Source organism: Aotus nancymaae, unplaced genomic scaffold (assembly GCF_030222135.1).
Source record: "Aotus nancymaae isolate 86718 unplaced genomic scaffold, 86718_ANA_hifiasm-v0.15.2.pri h1tg000003l, whole genome shotgun sequence".
NCBI classification, from domain to species: Eukaryota; Metazoa; Chordata; class Mammalia; order Primates; family Aotidae; genus Aotus; species Aotus nancymaae.
Window position 1 is genome coordinate 52,719,907 of NW_026988414.1, and position 14,029 is coordinate 52,733,935.

Consider the following 14,029-nt stretch of genomic DNA (forward strand, 5'->3'; position numbering starts at 1 on the left):
TTCCTGTACCTTACATACTACATCGTAATTTACTTTAAAAATGTTTTTAAGGCTGGGCACCGTGGCTCATGCCTTTAATCCCAGCACTTTGGGAGGCCGAGGCAGGCGGATCACTTGAGGTCAGGAGTTCGAAACCAGCCTGTCCAACATGGCGAAACCCTGTCTCTACTAAAAATACAAAATTAGCCAGGCATGGTGGTGCATGCCTGTAATCCCAGCTACTTGGCAGGCTGAGGCAGGAGAATCGCTTGAACCTGGGAGGCGGAGGTTGTAGTGAGCCAAGATTGTGCCACTGCACTCCAGCCTGGGCAACAAAAGCAAAACTCCATCTCAAAAAAAAAAGAAAAGATTAAAAATGTTTTTAAAAATTATATTTTAGCATATTGAAAAGTATAGAGAATAATATACATACTTGTTTATTAAACACCACTTTTTGGCAAAGTTTTGCAATCTTCACTTTAGATTTTTAAAAAATGTACATATGTAGTTAATCCTTGGATATCCACCTTTCTTCAACTTCCTTACCGATTTCACTATTCTGAATCTAATCTTTGTTCTGATTATGTTTATAAAATAATTTTATTGTATACATACAGGCTTATAAACTATACATAACATTTTTCTTTCTCTTTTTTAAAATTTATAAATGAAATTTTTCTTACAATATTCCAAAAGGTCCCTTGTTAATGTTTGTATTTTTCAAACCAGGATCCAAGGAAGGTTAGTTTATTACATGTGATTGTTTTATTCTCTTAGTAACTTTTATTCTAGAATAATGCCTCTCCTTTTTTTGAATGACATTGATAGAAATTGTTCTTACTGTTTACTTTGTTTAAATTGACCAACATGATTAATGACTTTTTTGGTCTGTTCTTTTGTTTTTCTCCTTTTGAGAAGTGTATCTCAAAGCATATATTTAATTCTTGGACTCTGAATAGTAAAATTCTCAGTCTTTCTGTGAAAATGTCTTCATTTTCACTCTTTTTTTTTTTTTTTTAAACGATTGAGAGGTTCTCATATTGCCCAGATTGGCCTTGAACGCATAGCCTTGCCTCAAGCGCCAGGACAACTGGCCCGAGCCACCGTGGCTCCCAATTTTCACTCATTTTTGAATGACAGTTTGGTTGGATATAGAATTCTAGGTTGACACTTATTTCTCTTTTGGACTTCGATGATATGATCTCATTGTTTTTTGTTGTTTCTGAGGCTATTTGCTGTTGGTCTAATTGTCATTCATTTGTAGTTAGTTAGTTGTTTTTTTTTTTTGGAGACAGAGTGTCTATTACCCACGCTGGAGTGTAATAGTGTGATCTCAGCTCACTACAACCTTTGCCTCCCCGGTTCAAGCAATTCTGCCTGAGCTTACTGTGTAGCTGGGATTCCAGGCATGCGCCACCACACCCTGCAAATTTTTGTATTTTTAATAGAGACGGGGCTTCACCACATTGACCACGCTGGTCTTGAACTGTTGACCTCAGGTGATCTGCCCGCCTTGGCCTTCCAAAGTGCTGGGATTACAGGCATAAACCACTGCGCCCGGCCCATTCATAATTTTTTTTTTTTTTTTTGAGAGGGAGTTTTGCTGTTGTTGCCCAGGCTGGAGTGCAAGAGCACAGTCTCCGCTAACTGCAAACTCTGCCTCCTGGATTCAAACGCTCCCCCTACTTCAGGCTTCCAAGTAGCTGGGATTACAGGTGTGTGCCACCATGCCTGGCTAATTTATGTATTTTTAGTAAAGATGGAGTTTACCACGTTGGCAAGGCTGGTCTCAAACTCCTGACCTCATGTGATCGCCTGCCTTGGCCTCCCAAAGTGCTGGGATTACAGGCATGAGCCACTGGGCTCAGTCCATTTGTAGTTAGTTAATTTTTGATTTCTGGTTGCTTCTAAGGTTTTTCTTTGACTGGGCATGGTGTCTCATGCCTGTAATCCCAGTACTTTGGGAGGCTGAGGCAGAAGGATTGCTTGAGCCTGGGAGACCAACCTGGGCAATATATTGAGATCCTGTCTCTACAAAAAAATACAAAAAATTAGCTGGGCGTGGTGTCACAAACCTGTGGTCCCATTTACTTGGGAGGCTGAGGTGGGAGAATGGCTTGAGCCCAGGAAGTTGAGGCTGCAGTGAGCCATGATTGTGCCACTGCACTCAGCCTGGGTGACAAAGCAAGACCCTGTCTCACAAAAAAAAAAAAAGAGAAAAAAGAATTTGCCTATTTGTGGTTTGTGTTTGCTTATTTATTCTGAAAGCTCTTATCTTTCTTCAGTTTTAGAAACTTATTCACCAATATCTCTTATAATATTACTTTGTCTCTTATTCTTTTGATCCTTTCCTTCTGAAACTCCTATTGTTGGGACTTCTGTCTTTCATTTCTTTTAACTTCTCATTTATATTTATAATTTTTTTGTATCTCATGGCTTCTTTCTAGGTATTTTCTTTAGATCTCTCTTATAACTCACTGATTATCTTTCAGTTGTTTATTTTGCTTTTTGGCCTGTTTAGTAGTTAGTAGTCATACATATTTTTTACCTCTGTAAGCCTTACTTACTTCTTTTCTATCACTGCCTGTTTTTTATGGTGTCATCTTCTTTCATTGTGGCTTCTGTTTCATTTTGGACATATAAAAATGGGGAAAGCCTTTCAGAAGGTAACATGTTGAAAAAGGTTGAGCCCTTGGACTGTCAGATCTTCTGTAATCCAGCCATGGCTTTCTTCACCAATCTTATTTCCCAGCATGCTTCCACTGGATATACCCTGTGCTTCAGCATAGCAACTTGTACGTCATTCTTTCAGTACCTTCATGGCTTCTTCCCATCCCCAGTCAGGGCTGGATGTCTCTCCTCTGCCTCATTAAATTCTGTATACTTCTGTCATAGTACTGTAGAAGTATAACATAACACTTGACTCATTACTATCTTTTCCTAGACTGACTCTTTGGAGGCACGATCTCCATCTTTTCTTTCCCATCATTAGTATGGTAGTAGCATGTAGTTATTCAGTTATTCAGTCATAGGTTGAAGAATAAATATATAGGTTGACTGATGTCATAAATGTGCACTGAAATATGCTAAGACTGTAACTTTTTGGCCTTGCTGGTTTTTTTGATAATTGCATGATCTGTGTATATAAACATGAAGCATATAACACTGGGGAATTATGGATTCTTACTCTCTGAGAAACTTGTTTTAGTATTAGCCATCATTTCTTTTATAAAAGCTAGATATTGTCTTATTACTTTTCTGCTCATCACTTTACACTTACCAATAGAAAACTATCTTTTCCTATTAGTGTGCATATTATTTTGATTTTTTTGTTTTCTTCTATATAGAAGTTGTTCTAGAATTTCAAGAGATCCTTGAGTATTAGAATGTACAAACATAGAAAGTAATCAATTTTTAAATTTCTTTAGATACACATAAGCAACATAATCAAGAAAATCATTGTAGAGGAGACAGTGATACCTTGGGAGCTCTGCATGATCTAGCCAACAGGTAAAACAAATTTGATTTTCTTTTGTTAAACATTTTAAAATTTTTTATTTTATTAAAATATAGAGATGAAACTGGGTGCAGTGGCTTACTCCTGTAATCCCAGTACTTTGGGAGGCCGAGGTAGGAAAATTGCTTGAGCCCAGGAGTTCTAGACCGGTCTAGGACTAGCAAGACCCTGTCTGTACTAAAAGAAAAAACAAAAGGTTTGGTCTTTCTAGGTTGCAGAGGCTAGTCTTTAACTCTTGGCCTCAAGAGATCCTCCTGCTTCAGCCTCCCTAAGTGTTGGGATTGGTCATGACCCCCTGTGCTTGGCCCAAATTTGATTTTTATATTGATATTTTTCCTATATTAATTTTATTTCCATCTTAAACCAGTTTTCAAACTTACTTACTCTGGAATAATGCATAATTTTTCCCGGTTTATTTATTTATTTATGAGTGAATGAATGAATGAATAAGATGGAGCCTGCTCTTGTTGCCCAGGCTGGGGTGCAATGGTACAATCTTGGCTCACTGCAACCTCTGCCTCTTGGGTTCAAGCAATTCTCCTGGGTTCAAGCTACCTCCCAAGTAGCTGGGATTACAAGCACCCACCACCATGCCCAGCTAATTTTTGTATTTTCAGTAGAGACGGAGTTTTACCATGTTGGCCAGGCTGGTCTCAAACTCCCGATCTCAGGTGATCTGCCCACCTTGGCCTCCCAGAGTGCTGTGATTATAGATGTGAGCCACTGCGCCAAGCTCATTTTGCCCTTTAGCCAGACAGTATTTTTCTACTGTAGACCCACATTTTCAGGAAAGGTCCAACATTTATGGTACATGGGAGTTTTTTTCCCTTCTATTGTTTGTCTAAATATTGGGTTTCATGGGGATTATCTGGAAATTATCTAATGCAAATTTGGGAGGTTTTGCCTTTTTAAGTGTGTGAACTTTTTTGAAACCACTCTATTGACAAGTCCAAATGTTTGGGGGCCTTTGAGATAATCTTGTCCAGATAATTTTCAGGCTGTATCCTTTAATGCCATTTTGTGCTGTGGATGAATCTAGCATAACCTGTGGCTGGTCCAACTCTTTCCCACTTTAGCATGGGCAACTTGCTCTTTTATATATATTATGTATTGGGGTGTTTGGTAAACTATTTGATAAGAAGAGTTCCATGCTTAAAAAAAATTTGGAGAACTTCTGATTTACTGTAACCCCAGATTTAACATATGAAAAAACTGAACTTTGTTCTAACTTCCTTCAGTAATATTCCTGTTTTCTTTATTGTCTTTTTTTCCCGTCTATTATCCCATTTTGGACGGATTACAGATTATATAAGCAAAAAAAATCTGTGAACTATATGTATGTAATCTGATTGGGGAGCATATTCTTTATTGAAATTAAACATTATTAAGTAGCAATCAAACACAAACTTTGTTAGTTTTTCTTTTTTTAATTGTTTTTTAACCTAAATAGGTGTCTTTCATTCCTACTTCCTTAAGTAGATGAGAGACAGATGAAAATAAAATACTTAGGAAAATTATAAAAGAAAATCCTAAATTTTAAATGAATTGAAGCACTCATCATTCTATATACTCTTAGTAAGTTAATAAGCTGTAACACTATAACCAGAGTCAAAACTGTTTTTGTGAAATTGAGTTATTGGTAATTCTGCAGTAATCTTCCAGTTCGTGGCAGTCAGGACTAGTTGTGGAAGAACTATATTTTTAGTCTTATCTGGATTTGATGTTAGTTTTTTGAGTTCCTAAAGAAAAATAATGAAATCTTCTGTGAGGACCTGGTATTGAAGAGACAGTAAAGTTACTGGCCTATGTATTTTACACTCATATTGCAATTGTTTTTATGGCAGGCTGGCGGAGGGTATGGTTGGTGCTTCCCAAACTCAATTATGTTTTTGGTTTGTCTTCCCTTGAGAGAGCAAATTAAATATTTTGATTAAGGTATTTTGCTGGACTAAATATTGATGGGGATACTAGATTAATACATATAGCAGATTTTATTTATGAACTCCACTAAACCTCAAGATTCTAATTTTTGGGGGGAGGGCCAGGTACGTGCCTGTAATCCCAGCACTTTGGGAGGCCGAGGTGGGTGGCTGAGATCAGGAGTTCGAGACCAGCCTGACCAACATGGTTGAAACTCCGTCTCTACTACGAATATAAAAAATTAGCTGGTGTCGTGGCACATGCCTGTAATCCCAGCTACTTGGGAGGCTGAGACAGGAGAATTGCTTGAACCTGGGAGGTGGAGGTTGCAGTGAGGTGAGGTTGCACCATTGCACTCCTGCCTGGATAACAAGAGCGAAACTCCATCTGAGAAAAAAAAAAAGATTATTTGAAGAATTTTGTGCCAAGATACACTATCAGAATTGTATAGGAGGCCAGGATTGGTGGCTCACGCCTGTAATCCCAGCACTTTGGGAGGCTGAGGTGGGCAGATCACGAGGTCAGGAGATCGAGACCATCCTTGCCAACATGGTGAAACCCTCTCTCTACTAAAAATACAAAAATTAGCCAGGTGGTGCCACGTGCCTGTGGTCCCAGCTACTCGGGAGGCTGAGGCGGAAGAATCGCTTGAACCCAGGAGGCGGAAGTTGCAGTGAGCCAAGATTGCACCATTGCACTCCAGCCTGGCAACAGAGCAAGACTCTGTCTCAAAAAAAAAAAAAAAAAAAGAATTCTATAGGAGACAGAAATGCCACTCCTAAGAATGTAGTTCAAAAGGAAACTCATAATATAGGAGAAAGAAACTATATTAAATATACTTTGATTTCTACATCTGTCTTCAAAGCTCCTGGATCTTTTATTATAATCTCCTGATTATTTTAATTATGGATTTGAGATACTGACAGGAGGTAGGGGAAGGCCTGGTGGTGAGGGATCAGTGCTTAATAGGATGTGAAAGATTATTATTGCTAGATAGTGGAATAGAACAGAAGGCTTGTGAAAAGCTAAGTTACTGGGATGTGGAAGTAGTCTGCTCAAAATTCTTCTCTGTTAAAGGTATATGTAGTTAAGTGTTCCATCAGTAATATGTAACACAGATGGACTGTACTTATGAAAGAAAATAACACCTTTTTTGCATGTAGTTAAGCAGTTACAGTATTTTATATCAGTAACAATGTAGTTAACTGGGAAATTCATATGTGGATATGATCAATATAACTATTCAGTTAAAAAACATGGAAAGAACGTAGTTTTTAGGCAGTGTTACTGGCCCTGTCACATGCAATTGTCATTCATGAATACCAAAAGATACGTAGTCTTTTCCATAAATCTCATTGCTGGCATTTTTTTTTTAGAGGGGTCTTGCTCTGCCACCCAGGCAGGAGTACAGTGGTACAATCACAGCTTACTGCAGCCTTGACCTCCTGGGCTCCAGTGATCCTCCCGCCTTAGCTACCCAAGTAGCTAGGAGTATAGGCATTCGCCTCCACACCCAGCTAATTTAAAAAAAATTTTTTTTGTAGAGATGAGATCTCTCTCTGTGTTGCCCAGGCTGGTCTCAAACTTCTGAGCTCAAATGATCCTCCCATGTCAGCTTCCCAAAATGCTAGAATTTCAGATGTGAGCCACTGTGCCTGGCTTTCATTTCTGGTTCCAATCAGAGTGAGCTCATGGAGGCTGCATTATACTTAAAACCAGAATTCAGCAATTAGTGATGCCTTTGGTGTATACTCTGAGCATTATCTTTGCAATGGCTTTGTGTGTGTGTCTGTGGGTGTTCCATGATATTTCTAATGGTAACAATGCTGTTGTTCTAGACATCTAACTTCTGTGTTTTCTCCTATACCATATTTCAAAGATAAGAAGGGCAGTATGATCTTGCATACATGTCAGCTAAACATCATTTGTGTTAGAAATTGAATTCTAGTCTTACATCTTTTTCTTTTTATAGTTCCTATTTTTATTTTTCTCCTAATTATTGATATAACAACAACAGCAAATAAAAGTGAGAAATAATTGTTAAAATTTCTGAGGAATCACTTGTAACCTTTTTTCCCCCAAGTTCTTACCTAGGCCTTGTATATCATCATATATATATTTAACTCTAGCTGGGCATGGTGGCTCATGCCTGTAATCCCAGCACTTTGGGATTCTGAAGCAGGCAGATCACCTGAGGTCAGGAGTTCAAGACTAGCCTGGCCAACATGGCGAAACCCTGTCTCTACTAAAACTACAAAAATTAGCTGAGTGTGCTGGTGGGTGCCTGTAGTCCCAGCTACTCAGGAGGCTGAGGCAGGAGAATTGCTTGAACCCATTGAACCCAGGAGGCGGAGGTTGTAGTGAGCTGGGATCCCACCACTGCACTCCAGCCTGGACAACAGAGTGAGAATCTGTCTCAAAATTAAAAAAAAATAGCTCTAATCAAAGCATAGATACAATCTAAATACAAATTTAAAAATGCAAAATTCTAAAGTACAAAATTTTAAAACATTAACATAGTATAAACAGTTGCGATTTTTTTTTCTTGGCTGTGTGTATGTCTAAATAACATTCACCAATTTTCATTGATAATAGCTTTGTAACACTGCATTTATTTTTAGACTTAATTTCCTCTCATTTTTATTTTTTTACTACTATAAAAGGTATGTTCCTTTTTTTTTACTCTGTGCTGTTCCATTAGGATAAATTTCCACAATGCGATCACTATCCTTTCTTCTGTCTTGTTACAGTGCTAGGATTTCATGGGCCTCAATCTTGGCATGGCAAAAGGATAAAGTATAAAGACTGAGCCAGGGCTGCTTTAAAGTTGTCTTAGATTGTGATGTTAACAGGTTTAATAGCATATTACCAGTTCAGCAATGAGAGAGGGAAGGGTATAGAATGTTTCCATTGTTCTCTGCTATAAGGTTCCACAAGAATCATTCAAATGGAAACACTTGTCACCTATAGAACCCCATTCTCAAGTGGCATTTACTCATCAATTCCATCAGTCCATCAAACAGTTAACATGTATGTATTGCACTACCAACCACTGTGTTAGCCCCTGGGAATAGCCTTAGGGAAAGACATAGCCTTTGTCATTACCTTCTTGCAGTGGTGGCATCTTAGTGGCATTGGTCCATAGATTGCTGGCTCTGTTTCAGGGGGCTTTTTGATAATTTTAATATAAAATTTCCCCCAAAATCTAGTAGATGAGCAATGCTTTGCCGTTGATATCTGGATCATATCTTGTCAATGCTAAGTTGAAGCTTGAGCAATTGCAGTGATTTTGAATTAGGTTTGGATAGGCAAAGATTCTAAGAGTGCGTGTTTGAAAAAGTTTGAAAGTTATATTTACTGTGATATAAAATATTTGCAATGCTATTAATTTTGTACTTCTAGTTATAAGAAGACAGGAAAGCACCAACATGCTGTTGAAAGTGGTCTTGGTGGTAATCCTGTCTGTTGTATTAACTAGAGTAGAAAAACTTTAGGTTTTTGCATTTTAAAGGTTTTTAAAGATCAAAGTAAAAAAGTTACCATTTCTTTGAAGATTTTACAATTTAATAACATTTTACAATTAGCATGAAAAGATGCATAAAGTTTTAATATTTATCCAAAAGGGCAAGGGAATATAAAAGATTAAGAAATACAATGTGGCAAACAAAAACTCTAACCTTATGACGTTACTGTGACATGTAACATATTTGCTATAGAGCAAAATTTAGCATATGATTTTGGACATGAAGCTTCAAAAGAATCTTAAAAATAAGTCTCTGGCTGGGCTGGGCATGGTGGCTGACGCCTGTAATCCCAGCACTTTGGGAGGCCCAGGTGGGTGGACCACCTGAGGTCTGAAGTTCGAGACCACCTTGGCCAACGTGGAGAGTCTCTACTAAAAATAGAAAATTAGCCGGGCTTGGTGGTGCATGTCTGTAATCCTAGCTACTCAGGAGGCTAAGGCAGGAGAATAGCTTGAACCCAGGAGGCGGAGGTTGCGGTGAGGTGAGATTGCGCCATTGCACTCCAGCCTGGACAACAAGAGCAAAACTCTATCTCAGAAAAAAAAAGTTTGCTACAAAGAAACTGTGATTTGGACCCTGTGACATTGTAATAATACAATTCTAGTTAATTGAATCTGTTTTTAACCTGTGTTCAAGTTTTGGAGTGTTAACATTAAGTCATTTAACCCTTGCAAATAAAAATACTGTTGACTCGGTATGTGGTAAGTAAAGTCTTCATAATTGGGAGGCTGATACACAAATTGGGCTGAAATACTGCTCTACTTGTCACCATGCCTCCCTAGAATAAACTAACTGCTTTTTGATGACCGGGACGAATTGAGTGAAATCGTAACGGACAGATACGGGGCAGACAGTTTTTTTAGAATAGTCAGACTCGTAAAGGGAATGGAATTCCTTCCTCCTTGTAACTTGGATTTGTTGTCTTTTTTCCTTTTAGCCCTGCCTCTTTCTTGTTGCAGTCAGTTTTGCCATCAGATAGGAACAATGTTAAACTACTTGAAAAGGTATATTTTAAAATAATTCTCAATTAATTGTGACCATACTAAATTATAAAATATTATTTATTTTTGTTGATACCACAGTTAAATTTAATTTCTGTTTTCACATTTTCTAGTATTTGTACAGTTCGTGCCATATCTACTTATATATTTCTTATTGCTAAGTGGGAATATTGGAATTAGTTAATTCTGCCAGTGACATACAATTTCACAATAATATTAACAACCTTTTATAGGTTCATGATAACCAGTGAACTGCTAATGAAGAAAGCTTGAAGATCAGCTGTGATCATTAAGGGTTTAACATTACATATCTGTCTTCTTCAGGACACAAAGATGAGAACTCCCAAAGAAAAAAATGAAGCAATTTCTAAGAAAATACCAGAATTTGAAGTGGAAAATTCTCCATTATCAGATATTGCAAAGAATACAGAGAGTAGTGCATTTGGAGGGTTTCTGCCAACTAAAATAAGTGATTCATTTCAAAAAGAGCAAGATCATCTGGTAGAAGAGGTGAGAAAAGACTATAATGAGTATACTTAAATATCAGTTATTGGATGGGCACACTGTCTCATGCCTGTAATCCCAACACTTGGGGATTACAGTTAATTATTGATTACCTGAAGTAATAATGGGATAAAGAAGGCTATAGATCATAAAAATTATGGTTAAAGCAAAATTAATGTGGTGCAAATTGTACTGGGGAGGCAGAGGCTGGGGGAGGCTGTGGCAAGAGGAAAATTTGAGCCCAGAAGTTCAAGACCAGCATGAGCAACATGGCGAAACCCATCTCTAAAAAAAAATAAAAAAAACAGTTGAGCATGATGGCGCCTCTGAAGTCCCAGCTATTTACTGGTGAGGCTGAGTTGGAGGATCGCTTAAGCCCAGGAGATTGAGGCTGCAGTTAGCTGTGTTGGCACCACTGCACTCCAGCCTGAGTGACTAACGGAGACCCTGTTTCAACAAACAAAAACAAGTATTTTCTCAATGGTGTTGGGATCCTAAGTGAAATACAGTTAATAATTGATTACCTGCAGTTATATGGGATAAAGGAGGCTACAGATAATAAAAATTATGGTTAAAGCAAAATTGATCTTCCCCAAAAGTACGAATAGATGTAATATAAACTTAGTTAGTTAGTATTACATCTGTGGTTTACAACCCACTTCCCATTCTTTAAATATTACCTGGAGGTATACAAATAATGCATTTGAGATATTTTGGAGATCAACCATTACACAGTTAGATAAATGTACCCAGTGTTTATACTCTATTAAAATACTTTGTCACCGTTGTTTGTTGCTTAAGTGAGTTTCCTCTTTTTTGGAATATTAGAACACACTGCAGTATCATATCTCTGAGTGCAGGTTTTGTTCCTTTTGTTGTCTAAAATATTTCGGATGTGATTAGATACATTGTTGTTCATGAGCTTGATTTTCCTAACCAGCCCCATCCCTTAACACTATTCTGCTTTTCACTGGTAAGTGACCACATAATATCACCATTGCTCAGTATTACAGAACTCAGTTCACCCAAATTAAATCCTGAAGTTATTCGCTAATATTTTTAATACATGTTTCCCATTGCTTGAATTTGATTAAGTAGCCAGAAAATCAGTGTTAACTTTTTATTCCTGAGAGACTGAAAAAAATTTGGTTTAGTGGATATTAATTCAGGTATTGGAGTTCCCTCCTTTATTGCATTCCTGATCAAACTAAATGAACATTGTCCAAATAAGAGAACTGGATGTCAGTCATTTTTTCTTTTAAGACAGGGTCTTGTGTCACCCAGGCTGGAGTGCAGTTGTGCAATTATAGCTCACTGTAAACTTGAACTGATGGGCTCAAGGGATCCTTCCTCCTCAGCCTGCCAAACAGTTACGACGACAGGTGTGCACCACTTTGCCTGGCTGTTTTTTGTTTTTTGTAGAGTTGGAGACTCACTCTTTTGCCCAGACTGGTCTTGAACCCTGAGCCTGAAGTGATCCTCTAGCCTCGTCCTCCCAAAGTGCTGGGATTATAGGCATGAGCCACCATGCCTGACTGGATGTCAGTCATTTTTCTTGTTTGTAATATGAGGTCTAGTTTCATGGTTCCTAAGTATTTTTAAATCTCTGAAATGTACTAAGTCCTTTTAAATCTCTAAACAATATTCTGTTGTTTCTTTTCATTGACTCTACACTAAAGAAAAGATGGTTAGTCAGTCTTTTTTACTTTCCTAATTTTGAAAGGAAAAACACATTTTCTGGTTAAAATAATTTATATTAGCAATGGGATCAGATAGACGAGGAAAGTCTTAAAATCTTATGAAGCTCTGAAAGTAAAATGAAATTAATTTTCTTTAAGAGTGTTTATGACAGGTGATATTCAGTATTTGAATTCCCAGAAGCACTCTGTTTTCGTGAGGGAGAAGCCCTTTATTTTCTTGGGCCAATTTAATTATGGCTTCAAGAAGTTTATTTTTTAGTGATGTCAGGGGGCAGAGTTTTTAATTTGCATTTTTTTTTCAGTTTTATTGATAGTTAATAGAGAACACTATTATGATATTACATACTTTTCTATGTTTTAGATTGTATCTGTTTTTTTCATTAATTTAGATCTGATAATGAGGTTTCTGGCAAAGAGGTATGTTGTCAGAATGATTTTGTTTCTTAGTAGAGGTGTTACTGTGCAAATTAATTATAATTAAGAGAAGAGTGCTTCCTTTAAAACTAGTCATTTTAGTGAATACAGAGCTGTCAAGCTCAAAGTTGTGGCCAGATAGCAGCCTAGGTCACTGGGCAATTGGAACTGCCCCTAAATCTTCCCAGTGTAAAGATTGTTATCTATTCTCTCCTTTATAATGGACTCTCCATTTAAGATGACGAAATACTTTGGAGTTTCATTTCACTTTACAGGATTGTACCTAGATCGTCTATACAGAGTTGTCTGGGAACTTTTTTGTTGCTTATTTTTGTGCTGTCTGCAAAGGGAGGGGCTGCTGACCATGACATGCTTATCAGGGGTTTGTTGCATTCTACCAATGGGCTTGGTAATCTTTGCTTTACTTTTTCTTTTCTGTTTTAGGTTGCCAGAGCAGTTTTATCTGATTCACCACGGTTCTCTGAAGGAAAAGAAATAAAATTAGAGGAACTAATTGACTCTCTGGGTTCCAACCCTTTCTTAACAAGGAATCAGATTCCCCGCACTCCAGAAAACTTGAGTAAGTTAATAATGCTTTATGTAACTGTTTTTTCTTTCTTTGACATTACCACTGTTAGAACCATGGCCTGACAGATCTTTTTAGCTTAGTTGGCAATGACTTTTTTTTTTTTTTAGACAGAGTTTTGCTCTGTTGCCAGGCGCCAGGCTGGAGTGCAGTGGTGCAATCTTGGCTCACTGCAACCTCCGCCTCCCAGGTTCAAGCAATTCTCCTGCCTCAGCCTCCCAGGTAGCTGGGATTACAGGTGCGCACCGTCACGTCCAGCTAATTTTTGTATTTTTAGTAGAGACAGGGTTTCACCATGTTGGCCAGGATGGTCTCGATGTCTTGACCTCATGATCCGCCCACCTCGGCCTCCCAAAGTGCTGGGATTACAGGCGTGAGCCACCTTGCCCAGTGGCAATGACTTTTTATTTATGCTGCTGTAAGGGACTTTTATCGACATACTAAGTATGGGCCTTCTCACATAACAGTCTTTTAGCAGTATTTTGTGCCTTTAGTGTACTCATTATACAGAGATATAACATTTTGATAATATACAATTTTGTTTTTGTTGTTTTACTTGGCTTTTATCTAGAAAGATCTTATTTGAGCATTAAAAAAAATCTCTTGCCTCCAGGTCTGACCAGTGATCCACTTACTTATAGAGTACAGAGGCTGTGTTCTCCCAGTTATCAATAAGAAGCATCAGCCATAAACCATGTGTGTGAAGGTCTTTACCCCTCCCAAATGAGTCAAACTGCCCAATACCTTTTCTCCTATAACCTATAATTTGTGTAGGCAAAGCTCTGATATTGGTGTCCTTAGGTAGGCACATCATCTTGGTTGTGTAATTAAATAATTTCTGTTTTGCTGTTGATTTAATTCAATTTGAGCTGAGCCACAGCCTA

The 14,029-nt window shown here is 37.9% G+C and overlaps 1 protein-coding gene and 1 non-coding gene across 3 annotated transcripts in view; both read left to right on the forward strand.

Annotated features, from left to right (window-relative positions):
• Positions 1 to 14,029, forward strand: part of HAUS6 (HAUS augmin like complex subunit 6) — a 54,315-nt gene that overhangs the window by 33,783 nt on the left and 6,503 nt on the right. For both annotated transcript variants that reach the window (XM_021675322.2, XM_021675323.2), the window contains exons 12-15: positions 3,408 to 3,489; positions 9,878 to 9,944; positions 10,266 to 10,451; positions 13,004 to 13,139. In XM_021675322.2, the coding sequence (XP_021530997.2) occupies positions 3,408 to 3,489; positions 9,878 to 9,944; positions 10,266 to 10,451; positions 13,004 to 13,139 (471 nt within the window). The remainder of the gene's footprint in view (positions 1 to 3,407; positions 3,490 to 9,877; positions 9,945 to 10,265; positions 10,452 to 13,003; positions 13,140 to 14,029) is intronic.
• Positions 9,662 to 9,796, forward strand: LOC135277403 (small Cajal body-specific RNA 8). The gene has a single exon (XR_010345010.1). It is a non-coding gene; the product is annotated as a small Cajal body-specific RNA 8 (non-coding RNA).